This window comes from Cyphomyrmex costatus, unplaced genomic scaffold (genome assembly GCF_001594065.2).
Source record: "Cyphomyrmex costatus isolate MS0001 unplaced genomic scaffold, Ccosl1.0 scaffold374, whole genome shotgun sequence".
Classification (NCBI taxonomy): domain Eukaryota; kingdom Metazoa; phylum Arthropoda; class Insecta; order Hymenoptera; family Formicidae; genus Cyphomyrmex; species Cyphomyrmex costatus.
The window spans coordinates 376,505-397,849 of NW_017277928.1; the positions used below are offsets into that span (position 1 = coordinate 376,505).

The following is a 21,345-nucleotide window of genomic DNA, read 5'->3' on the forward strand; positions in this document are numbered from 1 at the left end:
AGACACGTGGCACGCGCTACGTACCTATTTGGTCGTGTATTGATTCGCCACGCGCGTCCTCTAAGGCTCCAACAAGCGTACAGCACCGCCATGTTGGATACGTTGGATACCGAGCCGATGACAAATCCGATCCGCTTCTCCAGATTCATCTCGCAGATGTTGTCTTACGGCACCGTGCTCATCCGTGTGCTCAAATAGCAGTGGACTTACGGTAATCGCGGACGCGTCCTCGCGAGCGTTTGCCCGATACCGTTGCGTCGCAATTCGAGCCCGACGAGTATTGTCTGAACGGATCGTTCTTATTAGAACTCAAAAAGATATTTCTTGCAATTTTTTAAAGCGTTTTCTTGGATATTTCTTACTTCCTGTTTCTTTCCCTGTGCAGTATAAGATCTCTCATTTTGATTGGATATATAGAATAAAAGATTTATTCGAGACACAATACGCGTTGCAATTTGTTACCGAAAAGTAACTCTAAAAGAGTATCGCGACTGTTGAGGAAAACAATTAATTCCTTTCGTTTCTTGTAATGATTTTGTATGCTTGGTTATAGAGCGAGAGAAGAGTATAAAACACGGAGAGAGCCCTGTAGAGCCAATAAGCAGCTGCAGGGACGAGCATGGCTTTGTGCCAACGGTTGGTCGCTGGGGCAGCGAATGGCCGAGTTGACTCGAGACGGCAGAGATATGGTGCCAGCCACAGGGGCAGGCACGCGGGCCCTGGATCAGGGGTGTTCCGCTACCCCTGCCGGTCTGGGCCCATTACGAGTCACCAGCCCTGACCGTCTCCACGGTCGAACAGTATGAGGAATTAGCAGGCAGCGTTGAACTTGAAACGCAACGCTTATTGCGTGAGCATCGCTATGACACTATTGGCAATTTCCTCAGGTATGCGATACGATCTCTCCTTTTATCATTATGCCCGTAGTTTGTAAATAATAAATTGCAATGTCGATTGTACACGATATACAGGTTCTACAAGGACTACACTGCAAGTGGAGAAAGTGTGCTGGATCGATTCTACCGGAAATATCAGCCACTAATAACACACGAACACCATACTTGCGTCGGTCTTGGATTTGAATTATTACATCGATTAACAGGATTAAACAAGCGATTCCCAGGAATAGCAAGTGGCCTCTATTTAGTATCTTGTGAAGAAGTAAGTTCGAAATATTTATATGTATACATACAGTTATGCTCTATTCAATATATAACATTCAATATCTTTGGGGAAAACAATTCTTTTGTCCACCAATTATTCGAAATGTGTTGCTCTGTTTTTTTAAGCTGAATAATGCTTCTTGCATGATTCATCTTTTCTGTTTTTCTCTTTGCGAGAACAAAAAAGAAAAGATGAATCATGCGAGAAGTTTAACTAAAAAGAGCAGATTTTTAATATGTTTAAATTACTAATATTCATGAAAAAAATTAATGTTTGGTTGCAGACGATCGGTGATATCGCCGGATATGTTGGCGGTCCACCAGCGGCAGATAGCGGTGAAAAGGAGCATGTACTAGTGTGCCTGAAAATCGAGATTGGCGGACGTCGCGGCGTCATGCTACTCGATCCCGGTTACCATGTAGCACGAGTTATCACTGTGATGGCCGATAAGTTATACCCTCATACGGGTTGGTTCACGCAATCCGACGAGCCGACCTGTAAGAAAGAGTACAATTACTGTCTGTGTGCCGACGATTCTGATTATGTCGAGTGGCATGAGAGAAAAACTCGACCTGGTGCCTTGGAGGGGGTGCAAGTAGCTCTCATTTATGTGGCAAGACCATATTTAACTGCCATTGACGTTACAGAACGTAGAAACTTGGTTTATAACCAGAGAAGTCTCCTTGCCAGAGATACTAAGGGTCATGTCACCGCCGGCATATATTTTCCCGTTGTACTAGATAAGAACAACACACAGACCTTCACAATTTTCTATCAGACTGGTAACGGGAAGAAGCGAGTCAAGATGGCATTTAATAAATTCCATGGTTCGCGTAAGGTAAATTTCTTGAGATTAAATTCAGAAATGTCTTCGTGGACATCTTGAAATTTACAATAAAAATATTTATTGCAGATAAGTCCTGATACTGAGGAAATGGAGATGATAGCGGAATGTGCTCGACAACTCAATATTTCGCAAGATATCCTGCAAGATATCCTCTCTGCTTTAGCCACTATCATAAATGATTCGTCATTTGTGGCACAGCTGTTGGCTATCAATGCAAGAATTAACACCTTAGCAGAGGATAATTAACAAACAGAAGTCACTCCAACCAATGGAGCGTCGACACAACATTACGTTTTATTATTTCTTTTGCCCGCTTTCCTCTTACGTTCTTTCTCTTTTATTACCTCTCATAGCTTATTTGTTCTTTTATTTGTTTTAATCACGCTTTATTACGACGCTATATTTGCATATATATAAGACGAGTCATGCAATCTTGCAAGCTCTTCATTTTTCAATTATAAATTTTTCTACATGAAATAATGAATAAATTATGAAGATTAATGTAAAGAGAATTAAAATTGATTTGGATAATTTTACGCCGCAAAAGTACAAGAATACTTTTGTGTAAAAATTAAATTAATATTTTCAATTTATTTTGCATAATACTTAAGTATTACTCACCAATTCTAAATGATTCACTCAAAATGCATGATTCAACTTTTATAGCAAAGCGTCGTTTCTTTATGATAAGACTTGTAAAATGTTTTCGACAATTCTGATATTGTCTTGCATATGTAATTCAATGAAAACATTAACAGATACGATCAAATAGTATAATGATTTACTTAAACATGTATGATTTTAAATCTGACAATTTTATATATTTGCTTTTTTTTTATATATATAAAATGCAACGCGAAGTAAACGTCATTTTATCTTCACAACTAAAAAGTTTTTAAATATTATTTTGCATCTTAGATTTTAGTTTTGAACATGTAAGCTGTTGGGTTCTGTGTTAATATATAGATCGGTGTGGTAATATTTTCATTGAACAATATTGGCACTAATGCAGTTAATAGTTACTATTTATGTAGAAAAGACTGCACTAAAATTATATTGGTATGAGGGAACTTTTTGTTTTATTCTATTGTGTACGCATGTTTGCGCGCACGACGTTTCTTCTTTAGAATAATATATGTATATCTTTCAATTATAAACACTAAATTCAACTTTATTTGAATAAATTGTGTTGGTTAGAAAAATATTGTATTGATTGAAAATACCTCACCTTATACTTTTAAAATTATGAATATTTTTCATCGATACGCGGGATTAGGCAGAAAATTGATTAAATAAAACATACAAGGTCTAAAAAATACATTTAAAACAAGAAATTTATATTCCCTTTATACTTTTTAATCTATTTAATTGTACAATAATGAAACTAACAGAAATTTATTACTTATTAATGTATGTGACACGTTTTCGATTACATTTTAAAAGATAGAATATACATGTATGTATGAAAATAAGATATGAAACTTTTCGATATAACTAAGAGAAAAGATATTCTACTAAGCTAATTAAATAAATATTCGTATACAAAAAAGAAAGAAAGAACATTACTCTGAACTTTGCTGAGCACTTCGTTTACATGTTAAAATAATGCTTCTTGTAAGTGAATGAGAGAGAGAGAGAGAGAGAGATAATTTATAGAAAAAATAATCGCACAATTTTTTTTAAAACATTAACGTTATGAAAAAAATATATTTCTACATTGTTTCAAGTAAACCTCGTTATATGAGATTCTATAATAGATATAGAGTAAAGTTCAGTAAAGTACGTTTACGGATAATAATTGGAGATATTCTAGTTGTCACTAGCAGGAGCAGCGTGACGCTTATTACTAACTTGTCTATCCGGCTTATGTTCGCGTTTTCGAGATCCTGATGTATACGGCGACGTCGACGATGCTTCGGCTCTCGAAGACGTTGCAGGTTCTCGAGATTTGAAGCTGCAAGCATATGAATCAACATTTGTTTTTGCATAATAATTAGAAAGAGACAAATCCGAAGAATTGAAGCGCATGAAGAGTCCAATATGATCAAATTATCGCAAAAGTGTATAACTTGCGTGTTTAGATGCGAGAAAAAAATATAAGCAACTAAGCGAATCATGCTCTTGTTCTAGAATAGTGTAAGATTGCTGTAGCTTATTCCTTGCAAAAACTGCACTTCTTAAAAGTAAAAAGACTGTGTATATAAGCTTATGTAAGCATATAAAAAATAATTAACGTATTAAAAAAAATATATAAGCGAATATAATACAGATATTAAATTTATGTGTTTTATGATTTATTGAAACTGCCGAAATTTAAAAATATCTAGTATTAATAATAAAATTATATCGTAATCATATTATTAAATTGTAACTTACATAAGAACTTAATACAATCCTAATATACAGCTACTACCTAATATTCCTATATACAGTTATTAATATTTAGATGCCTATTATGTAATTCTTAATAACTGTAACTCTATAGTTACAGTCATTAAGAGTTGCAGAATAGGCCCCTTGTATATTAATATCAATTAGGATTGAGTACATGTATAACAGTATAACAGTTGAATTTCGAAAAAGTAATACGACCAATCTAAAACATTTTTAACGTATTATACAAATGAATGGGGATTTTGATTGGCTGTATTGCTTTTTCGAAATTCTGTTTTCCAAAATTCCAACTGTCATTGGATAGCATCCCCTTCTGTTTAATTTAAGCGTTAAAAAAACCTAACACTATTTCTTTTTATTCTAATATAATAAAATCAAATCTCATTCCAAGTATATAACATACACTTTTACACTTTAATATCGAGATAAATATTCAAAATATTACAAAACATGTTAAACATAAGTGTTTGTAATTACAAATTAATACTGAAATTGGAATAAAATAAACAAAACGAAATAATAGAGTGAAGCGCAACGTACTTACGTTGCATAAGCGTCACTGGTGTATACTATGCTTTTAACTTATTAATATTTGCGGCTGTACCTGCAATACACACACAAGACGGTATATTCTGTATCAATCTTAGCAGATTCGCTATTATTATGAATTATGTGTTCCATATCTTAATTTAAATATGATTATGGCTAAAGCATTGATAATAATATTGATACCGTCTAAAGAATAAAATACGCCATAAATTAACGTTTCAAAAATGACATTAAATAATTATAATTTTGCATTATAACAATAAACATTTCAATGAAAATTACACACTTGAAAGTAATGTAATAGAGAGAATATAAGAATATTTCTAAAAAAAATGTCTTACGCCAATATTTATCGACGTTCTTATTCCAAGATTATCTTAAGTAATGTCTTAAGTAATATCTTAAAATCCTAATACAATTCTGTGATTGATTTGTCATATTAAGACTATACTCAAAACAGTCTTAAATATAAGAGCAGACTATAAATACTGGCCTTGAAGTATTAATGCCTTTTATAATATATATTACATTACCATAAAACCTGATTGTGTAAGAGATATTATTTATTGTAATAAGATATAATAATTGTGAAATATAAATATTAGAGACTGAGCATTAATATCTCAAGATACTATCTATCTATCTATATATCTAATATAAGCATTGCAATGCATTCTTCGTTTTTGTGATATTAAAAATATTAGTACATGATGTATGTACATATGAAATAGCATATTTAAAATGCTGTGATAAATTATGAAGTAAAATGAAATTATCTACACTTATTATAAAATGATAAAAATCTCGGTTTATTTTATTCAGGCATATATTTTTTTATATAAATTATAAGTTTTAATCTTTGATATAGTTGACAGAAATTAATTAAACTTACCTTGAAGAGGGATGTGTACTTTTTACTTTCAAAGGATTTAAAGACCTTACAGCACGTCTAGCAGAAGGAAACCATCTTCTATTAGAATGTCGACTACAAAAGCATAGGACAACAAGACCAAGGTAAATAAAAGAAACAAGAAAAATATTCCAGCAAAAAAAGCAAATAACAGAATACATAAAGAATGAAATAATACAGAATAAAATGATGCTACATGAAAAAAACATTTTATAAATTTAAATAATTAATTTATACATAGGTAATAATATTGTATTTTTTTTTATTTGCAATGATAGAAAAGAATTATTACATAGAATATATATACAAACTCTGAATTTATTCAAATATGATTTCATTCTTCCTTTTCTTAATATAATATATATCTACAAATTTTTTATATGTATATAATAATGTAGTAAAGTGTATACATGGAAAATTATAAAAACAGATTTGCTATACATATCTAAACGATAAACATACATGCTCTCGTAATATATATATTGAAAAGCAAACAGGCATATATTTATTTCAAAACTACATACAGAAAGAAAGAATAAGGATATATAATACATATAATAAATAGCATGGCCACACATGATGGAGAATTCTGTATTTCCATTTATTATTTTCTGGCGTGTCTATATCCAATTCATATATCTGCTGTGCAAATATAAAATTTATCAATGCTTTTTATAAAGTATTATTAAAGTGAGTAATTTGTCAATTTTATTAATAAATAAAATGATAATTTAACAAAGTTTAAAATTTAATATTAAAATAACTTGTGTAAAATATTTACTGAAAATACTCCGTAGAATATTCAATTAATATTTGCACTCAGATTAATTTAATTTAATAAATAATACAAATAGTTGATATTTAAACAATATTTCGTCATACATTAAGGTACAGACGGGTTTTTCGTCCATTTCTTTCAATAATATAAAATTTATGTTTCTGTGCGAACAGCACATGTTGATTTAAAGGTTGTACTTGTGTTCTCAAGAAGCAGTCATGATTATATAATGTAATTATAAAAATGTCATTGCAAAGACATATTAATATTGTTTGCTATCGTAAATTTTCGTATTATTTTAAAATTGAATCTAACAAAACAGTCCTGCTCTACTCAAATATTTTACTCTTCTCTTTAGATTATGAAATGTAACACTGCACATGCTATTGTAGAAAATGATTAGATAAAAGATTTGAAAAGTGTAAATGTGAAGAAAGTGAAAAATTATATTATAAAATGTATTATCAAAATACATGATCATGCAATTTTATAATTTACAAATGCAATAAAATATGAATGTTTATATACTCTTACCTTGAATAAGATTTCATTTATTGAATATGTATATATTTTAGTAATCCTCTCTGTTCTCTAAGGTACTGACCTTGCTGGTATATCCGTAGTAGATGGTAAAGCTAACTGTCTCGGAGCTGGATTAGCTCTGACATTACTAGCCACGTTTGTATTAGCAATTGCATTGCCAGCGACACGACGCGTACGTGTTTCCCACTCGCGATTGAAACTCTCTGCTTCTTCTATAATAGGTATAAAAACAAATAATTTATATATAAAAAAAAATTTTTTTTATATGCCAAATTGAATTTTTAAGGCCATAAAAGAACATATTACCTTCTTCAAGATTAATGAATTCCTGATGTTCTTCTTCATCACCTTGAACATTTCGCTCTCTTTCGAGAATATGTGCCCTCTCACCAATATGATGTCCAATAGCCATTTTTCTGGTTCCAGTACGAGAATCGCTTACTGTCTTTTTAGTTTCTTTTATACCACCAGGTGCCATTCTTGTAGACATAGTTTCCTGATAAACTTGTGGTCGACCATCGGGACCACTGGACATAGTCATCACTGATTGGCTCATGAATGAATGACAGTTTCCTCCATTACTTGCCGCCATGTTGTTCTATATATTAATATAATTTAAAATTAAATTGTAATCATAATTTAAGACCATTAATATATATATATATATATAATAATTATTAATAATATAACTACATCATCTATCTTCACAATTGTACTTACAAAATCATACGATCTTCCAAAATGAGAATCAAAGAGGGAAACTGGCATATCATTAAATCCTCTGCCATAACGTGGCACAAGAGCATTTTGTCCCATCATGTCGAATGGATCAGAAAACATAGTGTTCATCATGGAGTTCATTTGTCTCATAGTATGCATGGGCGATCTGATCATAAATAACACGTTCATTATTCATACATTCTTGTTTTCAAATTTTTGAATTTAAATATATATAACAATTTTTTAAGAAATGTTAAGGAAGGAATCATGGTGTTCAGTGAAATTTGACTAATCAATTCAAGAATAATTCCAGAATATTCCAGTTAAAAATCTTAGTTTTTCCAGGATTTATCCATCGATTATTTTTTATTATTTAAGAATCCCGAATACTCATCTCAGCTATATTGAATCATGACATCATAAGCGAGAAATATATCATAAGTATCACATTGATTGTTCTTGCATGCCATTTGAAAATTTGAATAAAACAAAATGTTCCCATTAATTTTAAAACACTTGCAAAAATAAGTCGAGACTATTTTCTATCTTTACCTCCTTTGACAGTCGTAAAAAGCATGTAAAGTGCGTTTATTATTATAAAAAGTTAACATGTAATTTCTCGCTCGTAACGTCACAATTCAATATAGCGACTACTCAAGAGCCTTAATTGATTTTCATCGATTTGTGCAATATTACATGCTTTGTATTCAAGTTAGGATTCTACACGAATTAATTAAAATATTACTTATTAGAAAATTACGATATGTGTAGGACCGTTAGTATTTAAACAAGTAAATAAAGGCCTAATAATGGTCAAGCAAAGATTTTGGTTGCTAAAGTAATGTGTGAATTTTATTTACCACGTATGTAGTCACTTTATCACGTACCGAAATTTTTTCAGACTTACAACGCAACTCTAATCAACTACCGTAGTAATATCACTTTAGTTAAAGTTACTTATTAGAACAATATTATTTATTACTTTATAAATAATATCAAACAAACATTATAACTTATTGCATCTTTAAGGAAGAACTCATACCCAATACAACTTTTTTTTTATTTCCTTTTTCCATACTCTGATTTTTTTTTTTAGAATGAAAGAGTGATAAATTTCAGATCATCCTTGAAATTTCAAGAATCTTCCAGAAATTTTCCAGAATACATAAAAGTATAATTCCAAAATCCAAGGATATTTAAGGACTACTGAACACCATAAATAAAGCCTATTCTATTCTATTCTATGTTTTCTTTGTTTTTCTTGCTTTTTACTTCTCATTTTCTCCCCTCTCTACAACTGGTTTATTTATAATTATATTTCTTGCCAGTTTTTTGTCTTAGAAAATTGTTAGAAAACAATGAAAAACAAGGTAAAAAACAAAACGTACATTGTAGAACAGTATTAAAAGAAAATAAACATGACATATAATTTGACATACATACATGATTACAAAAAAAAAACATAATCATAATCGTATTATATAAACGTAATAATTTTTTATTTTTGAGTTTATAATGCAAAATATAAAAAAAATATTAATTAAATTTCATGTTCTGAACAAGAAATTAACTCAAGGATTTTAAGTAAAATAATTTATAAAATAAAAAAAATTTTTTTATGTATGAACATATATATATATACACACACCCCTATACATACAAAATTAAAAGCTTTCTCTCTCTCTCCCTCTCTCTCTTTCTACATACATACATGTATATATATAGCTTTTTATGTTAATGAATATTACATATACATATATACGTATCAGAAGACACAGCACATATATATATTTAATCTTCTCTACGTATTATATTAAAGATCAGGCATGCCTATTAAGAACTTGACTTCATAAAGGGATTAGAATTAGGTATGCCTCAGACGTGAATAAGAATTTATCTTCGCAGTTATAACACTAACAAAACATTTGACAGCTCCATTATGAGCCATTGCACTTCAAATAGGACTGCGACCTCCGGAATAGCATGTATATATCCAAATGAAATCACGATGGGGCACTCACCCAAAGATGTTGAAAAGATCGTCATCGCTCATGAATGATCCGAACATCGACATTTTGTAGGATGTCTTGGGATGCTCGGGAATTCGAAAAATTCAACTGTGCAATCAATAGAAAATGGATTTTCGACTCTACGCGTCAGATCAGACACACGAAAAACGAGAATGAAGAGAACAATCGAGAATCGTACGCAAGCCTGAGCGCCTTTCTACCCTCGTGGAACTTTCCAGAACTGACCTAGTCGGGTGATGCAATGACGAAGTACATATGTAGACAAGACACGTGGATGATGCTGGATACAATGTTAAGGTATATTTTCATAAGCCACTCAAATTATAGACCCTGTAATCAATGATTGGTTTATATTTTAAAATCTAACGGAATGTGCCAATGATTGGATGAAAAAGCTTATCGAGTTCTCGGTTATCAGCATAGAGATAGTACTACTATCTCTATGGTGATCAGTGAGCGGTTATTGGGCGCATTCAGCGAACTCAGTTGGATGAATGCTTATTGATGATTTTAGGGCAACTTTCACCAAATTCCGGTTAACTTAACCATTCCAGTAACTTTACAGGATTGACCAATTGCATTTGAAACTGGATACACGACCTCGGATCGAGAAATGTATTATAACCGTTTATAACCAATCAACTTATTATTTTTCCGTAAAAACTATATGTTGAGTGGCCACACATTCTTGGATCCAAGAATTCGTTACAAACGCTTTATAGAAGCGTTTGTTGATGGACTGTGCGTATCCCTTTCTTATTTTTACACTATTAATTCTGAATAATCTGAACAATCGCTGATTAAATTAATCGCTGTTTGATCGAAGTCGTCCATAGAAACGCGAAGGCGAATAAAATGGCGGATTCGTTGGAAAAATTATTCGTCACACCGGAAAAGAATTTCATTAAACAAAATATCCTTCGCGCGAAACGTTCCTATCCGGCAGAGCCCAAACAGCGATCCGTCGATACCCGTTACGGCAACACGTATGATTTAAAAAGGAGCGGATTACTTCCGATTTACGTGTACAAAAAAGTATGAGTCACGTATGCGAAGCAAGATATTCCTGTTGTTGGCTTACAACTTTTCGTGATACTTTTCACCGTTCTAGATGATTATTTTTGGCTTTTAACGACGCTTTCCAAACTGATTTCTAGCTACTTTGGAAAAATCGCTCTTGCACATATTTATACAAATCTTAAATTATATATACATATAGTTGCGAGATATAATTATTGTGCCTTTATATAGTTATGAAACAATAATTGTAATAAAATCAAGGAACAATAACATTGCACTAATGTTATAATTTTCTAATAATTTATATATTTAATTATGTATTTAATTATGTGACCAGAGACGCAATTTTAATATCCCCCGCATATTCAAGGTACTATAACTTGTTTCGCTATTCTTGTCAAATATGTCAAATGTAGCAAAAAAAAGGTTTCATTGACAAATATTTTATAAATCTTGCTAAATTATAAAATTAAAGAATATGTGTTATTGCTTCCAATTTCTCTCTGCAACAAAAAAAGAATGAATATAATGAAATTTCGTAATAAAGTTTCCGGCTTTAGAACTTACGCCTTAGAACTTTAGCCAAAAATATCTGATCACATTAGTTATATACATATTACGTTGTTGTGTGGAAAATTATCTATATAATGCTACTGTTAATTAATTGTGTTTATCAAGTCAATATTTTATATCATTTTTACAATCAATATTTTCAGAATTATGGAAAAATACCGAAATGTATCGCGAAAGTCCATACGAGAGTAGAAACAGAGACGGCCGAATCACTTAATGGAGACAAGACGTCATCAAGGATATCGGTGTGCCAATACATCGAGAAGGAGGAACGAAAGGTGCTGCTGGATGTAGGTATCTAATTGGGTATCTTGGCAATGCTCGCAGCTCCCGCTTAATTTGGACGGAAGTGACCGAGTGTGTACGTTACATCCGGAAACAGGGCATGAAGCAAAGGTGGGACGAAGCGATGCAGCGATTCCGGAGATTGCCATTCCTCGCGGACACGTTGCCAAAGGCGCAGAAGAAAGCGAGGATGGAGCGCGAGTTGCAGCAACTTGAAAAAGACATAGCAGTTATCGAGCAGCATCCGCATATATACGTTTATGACGACACGATTAATACACTAAACTGACGTATTGTAATTACGCCGATACATCCAAAGCCTATACGTTAGCAAAACAATTAATTTTCAAACTCTCGGAATTCTTAGATCAACTATATAAGATATATATATGTAGAAACACGTAAAAGATTTTAATGCACAATAAATGAATCGCTTTTTCTATATATAACGTTCCCTTACTTCAAAAAGACACAACTAAACAAAATTTAATCTAATTAAATGAGAATTTCTATATTCGGTCGAAGCGCATCTTAGTGCTTAAATGTTTGTGTGAATTTTATACATGTATTTGATTCTGCAAACACAGGATATATATGCCAAAATCCTTTTTAGCTTTGAAAGGTACGTTATTATTTCCAATAAACGAAAATGGATTGCAATGAATTCGGATTTTCAGAAATATGCATTTGCAAACAAATAAAATAAATCCTTTTCAATTCCAATGTTTTTTCATACATATATTTATATAGAAATTGCGTGAAGCATTTTCTATGTCTTTCAATATATAAAAAATTCAATTCTTTATGAGTGTATCGTGAATATTTATACTCAATTCAAAATTCTGAATAAATATATATAGTTTTTCAATCTAATTTTATCATTGAATCTAAAAATAAGTGAAATTGGACCACGAATGCTATTGAAAAGTATAACACATATTTGGATGGATTTTCGATCAAACATCAATCAATTTTAATCCATTCTCGTTGCACTTTTATAGAAATACAATTAATATACTGACTAATAAATTACTCATTTTGAATATATAAGTATCGTTAATATATAGTACTTTTAATACTGAAAGTATGTAATTAAAATTGGCCAGTATTAGTATTAAATTTGTATAAGAGCAGAACTAGAATAGTATTAACATATCACTTGTTAAATTGATGAACAATTTAATAATTATTGATGCTAATAAGCATCTTTAGAAGAATATTACTAATCAAATATATTATTACATGTCAATGATACGCAAATCTGAAATCGGAGGTTTTTTTAATTCATTGATCAATCAATCGCATTGTGCGCAAATGTAATTTCGTTCTGTATGAAAGCTGTATTTGCGCATAGTGCAGTTAATCGATCGGTAAATGAAAAAACATGCCCGTGTATCCTCACTCTTATTTCGCGGGAATGATCCTTCCCTATCACATTTTCAGCATTGGCGACATCGATCGCGTTACTACCACGGAGAAGGTGTCGACGTAGAGGCGCGACTCCGTGGTTGACGGCGACGGTTGAAATCGATCGGACCAATCACAACGTCCGTTTGCAACGGACGATAATAGACTAGCAAGGGAAAAACAGGCAAAACGTCGATACGGTGCTGCAGCCCCCAGCCCCCCTTTACGGCGACTGTGTTCCAGCTTCGTTGAGTCTGCTTGTTGGAAAATATTGTTGTTTTCTCGAAGAGTTTGCGACAAATTCACGAAGCTATTTCAAAATGGTAATTAAACGCACCATGCGGATATGAGAATCGTCATAATTCGCTCCTCGATCCCAACATCGTCTTGCAATTTCGTGTTAACTCGATGATTGTCGGATGAAAATAATTTTCGAAACAAAATTTATACTTGCTCCACACGGAGGAATATGTTTTAAAAATCGTTTATCTTGCAGGGTAATGAAAGTTCGCTGCCTATGGAACTCTGTTCGAATTGTAAGTTGTTAGGAATTCCTCGACTTTTACTATCTATCTCAAAGTAACCTAATCTGTTATCATCTGATTATAGAACAAGACAGACAATGCTACTTTAGAGCACTTTAGAAACATATTGTATCCTCAGTGGAATGAATTGTACAAATATTATTCGTATCAGTAGAAATTCAAGCATTGATGATTAAAAATTTGTTAACTTGCATGACCTTGATACATAGTATTCTATGATATGTAAATATGATTGTGAATGTTTGTTCTTTAGTCGACGTAGATGAGATTAGAAGATTAGGGAAAAGATTTCGGAAGTTAGACTTGGATAATAGCGGAGCACTCAGCATCGATGAGTTTATGTCCTTGCCCGAGTTACAACAAAACCCATTAGTGCAGCGTGTAATCGACATATTTGATGCAGATGGCAATGGAGAAGTAGATTTCAAAGAGTTTATTCACGGAGTGTCTCAGTTCAGCGTTAAGGTATAGTTTTTGTTTTCCTATAGAGATAATATTATGTTTTTGTACACAAAAAATTATATATGATATTAACTTACAGGGTGACAAAGAGAGCAAATTACGATTTGCATTTAGAATTTATGACATGGATAATGACGGTTATATAAGCAACGGAGAGCTTTTCCAAGTGCTAAAAATGATGGTAGGCAATAATTTGAAGGATACACAATTGCAGCAAATTGTTGATAAAACAATACTGTTTGCCGATAAAGATGAAGATGGTAGGATTAGTTTCGAAGAATTTTGTTCTGTAAGTAACGTGTGCATTCATATTTCACGTAATATGAGCAGTATGTTACATATTTTTTACAACTGTTTCAGGTTGTTGGCAATACAGATATTCATAAGAAAATGGTAGTTGATGTTTAAGTGACCAAAATTTGTGAAAAACTTAATTTATAAAATGTGGTATGTTAATTGAAATCTATAAATTAATAATCTATTAACAACAGATTTATGGGATAGTTCTAACTGAGATCTGTTTAGAGTGAACTTACACGATTATTGTTCTTAAGCTTTTGATCATTACAAGTCTATCCAAATGAAAAATTTTCATGGTACGCCAGACTAATACAGTGTGGCACACGAATGTTAGATTATACGTGATTTTGATGTCGTTAAAGATATTATGGAACGAACCAAATTATCTTGCGCGTTCCATTAAAAATAAAGACCAGAAACGTAATCTTAAATAATTAATAATCTTTAACTGACATCTTAAGTTTAATGCTGCATGGTTCCCAAGATTTTCTTCAAAAATTTGCAGCAAAGTCAGTCTTCTCAAGCGGAAAGGAATTTTAGACATATATTAGATGCACTTTGTTCCTTTTAATAATTCTCCATAGAAAAGCACAAAAGCAAAATCAAATCGTATTAACATAATCACCATGCCATGAAACCTATCATATTTCCGTCATTGTTCAAAAAGTAATTGTTAATATCTTTGACGTTTTAATATCGTTAAAGATTTCACTCGTCAGCGAGTTCTTAAGGATATCTACTTTTAAACTAATATCTTAATATATTAATATTTATAAGTATTAATATATTAATATTTTGAAAAAGTTATAAACATTTATAGATAAGCTAACTATAAAAATGTATTTATGTTATATAACAATCACGAATTGTGCATTCGGAAGATACAGTGAGGCGGATTTTGCGAAGTTATATAAAATATTAATTATTAAGCTATGTGAGTTTATTTGATTAGCCTTTGTGTGTATAAGATGTACATGTACATTGACATTGGATTGTCAATTTGTAATTTTCGAATGTACGATTTATTTATTTATTTAGATATTTATTTATTACGTATACACGATTAGTCAGAAAGATATTATAATTTATCAGATACATTAAGATATTTATAAAACAAATAAGTTTATTTTATCATTGTTAATTGTTTCTATGTATAAACTTACATGTTACATGATCTTATCATATGTCTAATTAAAGTTTAAAATTGTGAAATATATTAAGATTAATCTATTATAAATATGTACGTTCATTTTCTATATGTTTACAGAATATGGACGTTCTTAACGATTTAAGTTAGGCATATTCGATGAATTGGTACACACTCATGCAATTAATTGAAGAAGTAAAATGAATATAGTTTATTTCATTTCTATTTATTGCATCGTGTGTACTAGTTCAAAGAGTTCTTTGATTAAGAATAGGCTTTCTTTTTGTGAGAGATTTATGGATTGCTCAATTTTTTATGAATATTTTTTTATGTAAATTCTATTTTCATTGTATTTTAATTTAATAAGTTAAATTCATGGTTAAATTAATGAAGAAATCGATATCGAGATATCATAACGGCTATATCGATTTTGTGACCCGGTCAGCGTTTTCATGTTAAATGAACTTTAAAACAGAACGAATTGGACAAAATTCGGCGCAAGGTCGAAATAATATTAAAATGATTTTGTATATATATCCAGATAAATTTACATTTTATTTTATTTGATTAAAAAAGCATCATTATTGAAAAATATATGTATGCATAGTCATAATTTATCATTAAATTATCGTTTTTTAATTTACCGACATAAAAAAAACTTTAAAACAAAAATATGGAATTTGAGCGAGATTACTTTTCAGAATATATTCTACGCGTGAAAATATACAAATTAACGAAATTTATAGGAAAATGGGAGGAAAAAGATTTTTCAAATCATTATGTTGACAACTTTTTCCGACAGGCGCGCTCGAATCTTTCCTCCGCGCTTTTCCGAAACCAGAAATCGAGCCCTACTTTTTCGTGATCGATCGTTTGAGTTTGATCTCCTTTTTACTCCGTGATTGTAGTTGAACGGCCTCGGACTGTCACTTGGAGATTGCAACGTGTATCAGTTTATAATGGAATCAAGAAGATGTGAAATATTCCGAAGGATGCGCAGCAGACAGTAAAATAGTGGGGGTTTAACCAATCGGACGCAATCATGTGCAATGATTCACCTTTTTGATTTCACCATGCATCAGTTGGCAGCTCTGTTGTTCTCCCTCCTCGTCGCCGCTCTCATTGTTGCTGTTTTGTGGCCGGTGTGTTTGCTAGTTTACGTTTTTGGTTGTTTCCCTTGCACGGAGTATTTCTCCTGAGATTCCTCGGATTTTACGCGGCGTATCTTGTTAACAAACAATCGGGATAATTGAGAGAAAACGCAGAAGACTTGTCGGCGGTGGTTGTTGGCGGCGGCGGAGACGATGGAAAATCTGGAGGAAGTGTTACAGGCCCTCGACGAATTCCAGAAGATGCGACCGTCGGTGATCCCGCAGGAGCTCGAGGATTACCTGTGTTGGGTCGCCAAGACCGGCGATCCCGTGTACCAGTGGCCGCTGATCAAGACCCTCGTCCGGGAGAAACTCACCCGCGTGATGACGGACTTTTACGAAAGCTGCCCCACTCTAGAACTCGCGCCCTGTCCCAACGTCGAGCATTTCAATTACGATACCATGAAAAGTAACCTGCTCGAGAGGTTGGAATCGTTCGCGAACGCGCCCTTCACTGTTCAACGAATATGCGAGCTGCTGACGGCACCGCGTAAGGAGTACAATCGCGTGGACAAGTTTATGCGCGCCATCGAGAAGAATATCCTGGTGGTGTCGACACGCGAGCCCGGACCCATAACCAGACGTGGCGAAACGGGTGACGGTATGGTTAACGGTTCCGTCGAGGAAGACGCGGCCTCTGTTACCCAGCAACCACCACCACCGTCACCGTCGCAGCCGTCGTCGCAGCCTTCCTCGCAGACGACTCAGCCGCAAGCAGCAGCACAACCAGTACAGCCGACCTCACAAGATGTGGAAATGGAGTACTGGGAGAAGGACTGTAGCTCCACTGTCACAATTAGTGTACACACCGTCGAGAACGAGCCATCGCTTCTGCACAGCGCTGTCATCCCGGCGTCTGATTCCACTCTAACCAAGAGTCTGTTTACAGACGAGACCGTTCGAGAGAAAATTGAACAAGTTACCTCTAGAACGGATATCTCAACGTCAAATTATATCAACACTGTTTCAGATTTCTCTACTATATCAAATTTAAATTTACAGCCACATGGACCAGAAGCCATTGCGACTGCTGTTCCTGTAGTACAGAGTATATCGGCAGTCGAAGCAGTCTCGGAAGACTCCATGCTCCCAAGCACCGATATAGCAGTTTCAATCATGAACGAGGATACCAATTCTCAACCTAATTTAGATATGGAAAATGAAGAGATTGACACAACAGTGACAGCAAGTACCACGACATCCACAACCACGACTACGACGACGATGGCTGCTACAGCGACAGCAACGACAACGACAGCAACGTCAACGACATCGATATCAACGGCGGCAACGACGACGGTGACTGTGGTGGCCACGGTGATACCATTAACGACGGATACCACACGAAAGCTGCAAGCCGCTTTCCAAGCGAAACGCTTCGAGTCCGGCGATAACAAATCTATGGACAAGTCCAATGAGAAAACGACGGATCCGTCGACTTTAGGCAGCGTGGAGGAGGAGATTGGACACCCCTTGAAAAACGAAGAACCGACCAAATCAAGCCCCGAGCGTATAGACTCCGACGAGATGTCTCGCGATGAAAGTAGATTAACTGAAAATTTATTACATACGGACGTTGAAATGAAATCTGACGCTTCGGCAGATAATACTGAAAGTGTCGAAGAAACAGCTCCTGATAAACCGAAAGAAGAAGAATCGTCGATCCTCGAAGACTTAGAGGAGGAAAACTTGCGTTCCCCGAGCAGCCAGAATGCGACGGCACTCATTGAGTCGCAGTCCATGAAAAAAGATAGCACAGTCACATCCGATGAATGCATGAGCGCAGTCATCGTGTCCAGTACCGAAGCAGTATACAAAACAGAAAAATCCGAGATACATTCTAAAGAGACGTCTGAAACGATTTCTTCCATAGAGTGTTTTACACGTGACAAATCTATAAGCCAAAAAACGGAGAGTATGGAAGAAACAGATAAAGTCCTAGAAGCTATTCCTACAACAGCATCTTCCAACAGCAACACTAATGGACAAGAAGAGCAAGAGTCCGAATTTAACAACGATAATTTGAACATTATGGAAATTTCCAACGACAAGGTAGCTCTTGTTGAGTCTATGGCATCGGATCCAATAATCAGCGTAGAAAAATCTAAAGAAACAGCATCTGTAATTGAAAAACTCAATGATCCTGTCTCACCTATTATCGAAACAGTAGAAAGCTCCGATAATGTCAGTTGTCGATCTCCAAAGGACGATAAGTTAACAGACGACAAAGATGATAAGTTAGCAAATTCACAGGGCAATAAAGCAACGGCAGATATTACGATAAAAGGGAACCAATCTTCTGTAATAGAGAGTATAGCGTGTAGAAAGGAATCGGAGGAATTAATGGAAGTCGACGACGAAGAATCATTATCGACGTTTCAACAGGATGAACCTATGGAGCAGGAAGCAATGGAGGAGCTGCCGAAAAGTTAATCTTGACTTATCTAATTGGCATGTTTCTCCTTCCTTTTGTTTAACGTTTGATATCTATTCTTAAGATAGATGTCGGAATAGGAACCAACTCGTAAATATCTTTGCACATGAACAAGATATTTGCGACATGCTTGTGAACGCGATATATAAATATATATAATTTTCATAATCGGTAATTATTATGAGAATAATGAGATTTAATTTGTGAGCAAACATTAGGTAATGCTCAATGAAAATTCTTTATCATCTTAACTATTAATTGCTGTTTTATTTATTTCGGGTTTATTATTAGACTGAATAAGCTCCGATATTTACTTATAAAGAGATGATCTATTGAAATGAATTTTTTATAACTCTTGGAGGGAAAAAAAAGAACACTGCCTACTCCTAAAAAGATTGTAATACTGTAAAACCGCTTGTATAGAAGTCAAATTTGGTAAACACATTTCAATACAGATTTATACAAATACCACGGATATCTGCTTAGAATAAGGTTGTGCCTATAACTAATATGTACATTGCATATTGGACAAGTATATCTAATGAATCAATTTTTAAATAATGATATATGAGTACGGTACATATTCGCGTAACATTTCACAATCGAGATGAATAAAATAGTTTCATGCGTAATCACAGCCTTATACTAAGTTCTGATTAAATCTGGAAATATATATGCCAAAAGAACCAATTAATTCCGAGAATACGTTCGAGATCAATCACAGATATGTTTCTTTACATTCTACGAAACTTTTTAAAATATATTAGCATTTGAAGACACAAACGCTATTATTTCAAGTTGTTTATTAAAACTCCTAAAAGTTAAAATTATTTTGAATGTATCATTTATAATTAATTTTTATTATCATTTATAGTAGGCAAGTAATTCCTTTTTACAAGTGCTTGCTATGTATAAAAGAGAAAAAGACTCTTTAGTAGAGCAAGCTATTTCTGTAAACGTATGGCTAGCTCTTTGTGATCAGACGTAGCATGCTGGTTCCTTCAGTTTCCTATACTTTGACAAATACAGAATATTCAAAAATTCGAACTATGTAATTATATATACAGTAAATCTGAGTGAAAAAATACCTTAAAGCGGCCCATTGCGAACCAAAAAAATTAACCTTATTAAAATTGATCCACAAATTAGAACCTGTTAGCATTATGTCGAATCGCTTAGTTATATGTATTTTCACAAAATGTTCTCAAGCGAATTCGATACGGTTCTACTGAAACGTTATTAGAATATTGTAGGAATGGGATATTAATTTAAGAATTAATATAGATTAATAACACATAATATACGAATGTGGATATCTAAAAAAAAATAGCTGTATATTATTTTATAAAAAAATATATAAAAATGAAAGATTGTCAATTTTCTATCTTTTATTCGTAGTTATATATGTACCTGACCTTATCAAAAAAAATATTTTAAAAGAAGTAGGAAATAACACAGGTATGAATGATCAGAGGATATTGCACTGTCAACATAATGTAATAATTATACCTCGCTGTGTCTATGCAACTATTTTCGCGAATGATATGTTACGTATCTTTCTATAACATTCAGCAATAAATATGTAGCACTAAATATAATATTTCTTATTTTTTATTCCAATCAAATATCGATATATTCCTGTCAAGAAATGTATCAATAATGTATGGAATTTTTTGCATAATTTTGGACATTTAAAAGATAATAAATATAGAGATATGTGTAGTATATACATATAATACATTAACCATAAAAATAGCTTTGTAATGAAAACAATTTGTTCTATACATCTATGCAAATGTTTGATGTTTGACTAATTTTTTGAAAAGGCCATACTCTAGATTCATTAACTCGACGTAAGTGCCGGTTTCCGCCACTTGTCCTCCATCGAGTACCACGATTTTATCAGCGTTCTTTATCGTACTAAGTCTGTGGGCAATTGTTATCACTGTTCTTCCACGGATTGCACGTTCTACAGCTTCTTGAACGAAATATTCACTTTCTGCATCTAAGGCACTAGTTGCTTCGTCTAGTATCAAAATTTTTGGTTTCTAGAGACAAAAAATAAATATTACTTTATATATATATA

At 33.0% G+C, this 21,345-nt stretch overlaps 6 protein-coding genes across 10 annotated transcripts in view; 4 read left to right on the plus strand and 2 right to left on the minus strand.

The window, feature by feature from the left end:
• Positions 1-669: 669 nt before the first annotated feature.
• Positions 670-2,359, plus strand: LOC108776678 (uncharacterized; the record flags this gene model as incomplete). The annotated part of the gene is made up of 4 exons (XM_018543362.1): positions 670-887; positions 972-1,161; positions 1,448-2,002; positions 2,078-2,359. Coding segments are annotated over 4 exons (1,143 nt in total), but the record flags the coding sequence as incomplete, so codon positions are not given.
• Positions 2,360-3,689: 1,330 nt separating this feature from the next.
• On the minus strand, positions 3,690-10,116 carry Mlf (myeloid leukemia factor). 5 transcript variants are annotated; one of them, XM_018543394.1, is made up of 7 exons: positions 9,927-10,116; positions 7,906-8,071; positions 7,492-7,783; positions 7,247-7,397; positions 5,847-5,903; positions 4,950-5,009; positions 3,888-3,965 (listed from the first exon to the last, which is right to left on the minus strand). In XM_018543394.1, the coding sequence occupies exons 1-6, from the start codon at positions 9,977-9,979 to the stop codon at positions 4,991-4,993; spliced, it is 738 nt and encodes a 245-aa protein (XP_018398896.1). In that variant the 5' UTR covers positions 9,980-10,116; the 3' UTR covers positions 3,888-3,965; positions 4,950-4,990. The 5 variants fall into 5 exon arrangements, with proteins under 5 accessions (XP_018398893.1, XP_018398892.1, XP_018398894.1 ...); XM_018543393.1 differs by having other exon boundaries at positions 5,847-5,939; XM_018543391.1 differs by lacking the exon at positions 4,950-5,009 and having other exon boundaries at positions 3,690-3,965.
• A 674-nt stretch (positions 10,117-10,790) lies between these two features.
• Positions 10,791-12,227, plus strand: LOC108776712 (enkurin). The gene is made up of 3 exons (XM_018543406.1): positions 10,791-10,970; positions 11,672-11,818; positions 11,911-12,227. The coding sequence occupies exons 1-3, from the start codon at positions 10,791-10,793 to the stop codon at positions 12,100-12,102; spliced, it is 519 nt and encodes a 172-aa protein (XP_018398908.1). The 3' UTR covers positions 12,103-12,227.
• Positions 12,228-13,424: 1,197 nt separating this feature from the next.
• On the plus strand, positions 13,425-14,643 carry LOC108776704 (calcineurin subunit B type 2). The gene is made up of 5 exons (XM_018543399.1): positions 13,425-13,543; positions 13,717-13,756; positions 14,019-14,230; positions 14,307-14,516; positions 14,588-14,643. Exons 1-5 carry the CDS (start codon positions 13,541-13,543, stop codon positions 14,633-14,635), a joined length of 513 nt encoding a protein of 170 aa, XP_018398901.1. The 5' UTR covers positions 13,425-13,540; the 3' UTR covers positions 14,636-14,643.
• Positions 14,644-16,810: 2,167 nt separating this feature from the next.
• Positions 16,811-19,393, plus strand: LOC108776694 (serine-rich adhesin for platelets). Its single transcript, XM_018543382.1, has one exon. It carries the CDS (start codon positions 16,979-16,981, stop codon positions 19,256-19,258), a length of 2,280 nt encoding a protein of 759 aa, XP_018398884.1. The 5' UTR covers positions 16,811-16,978; the 3' UTR covers positions 19,259-19,393.
• A 1,560-nt stretch (positions 19,394-20,953) lies between these two features.
• Positions 20,954-21,345, minus strand: part of LOC108776697 (ATP-binding cassette sub-family B member 10, mitochondrial) — a 2,548-nt gene continuing 2,156 nt past the window's right edge. The window contains exon 3 of the mRNA XM_018543387.1: positions 20,954-21,307. Within this exon, the coding sequence (XP_018398889.1) occupies positions 21,047-21,307 (261 nt within the window). The 3' untranslated portion in view covers positions 20,954-21,046. The remainder of the gene's footprint in view (positions 21,308-21,345) is intronic.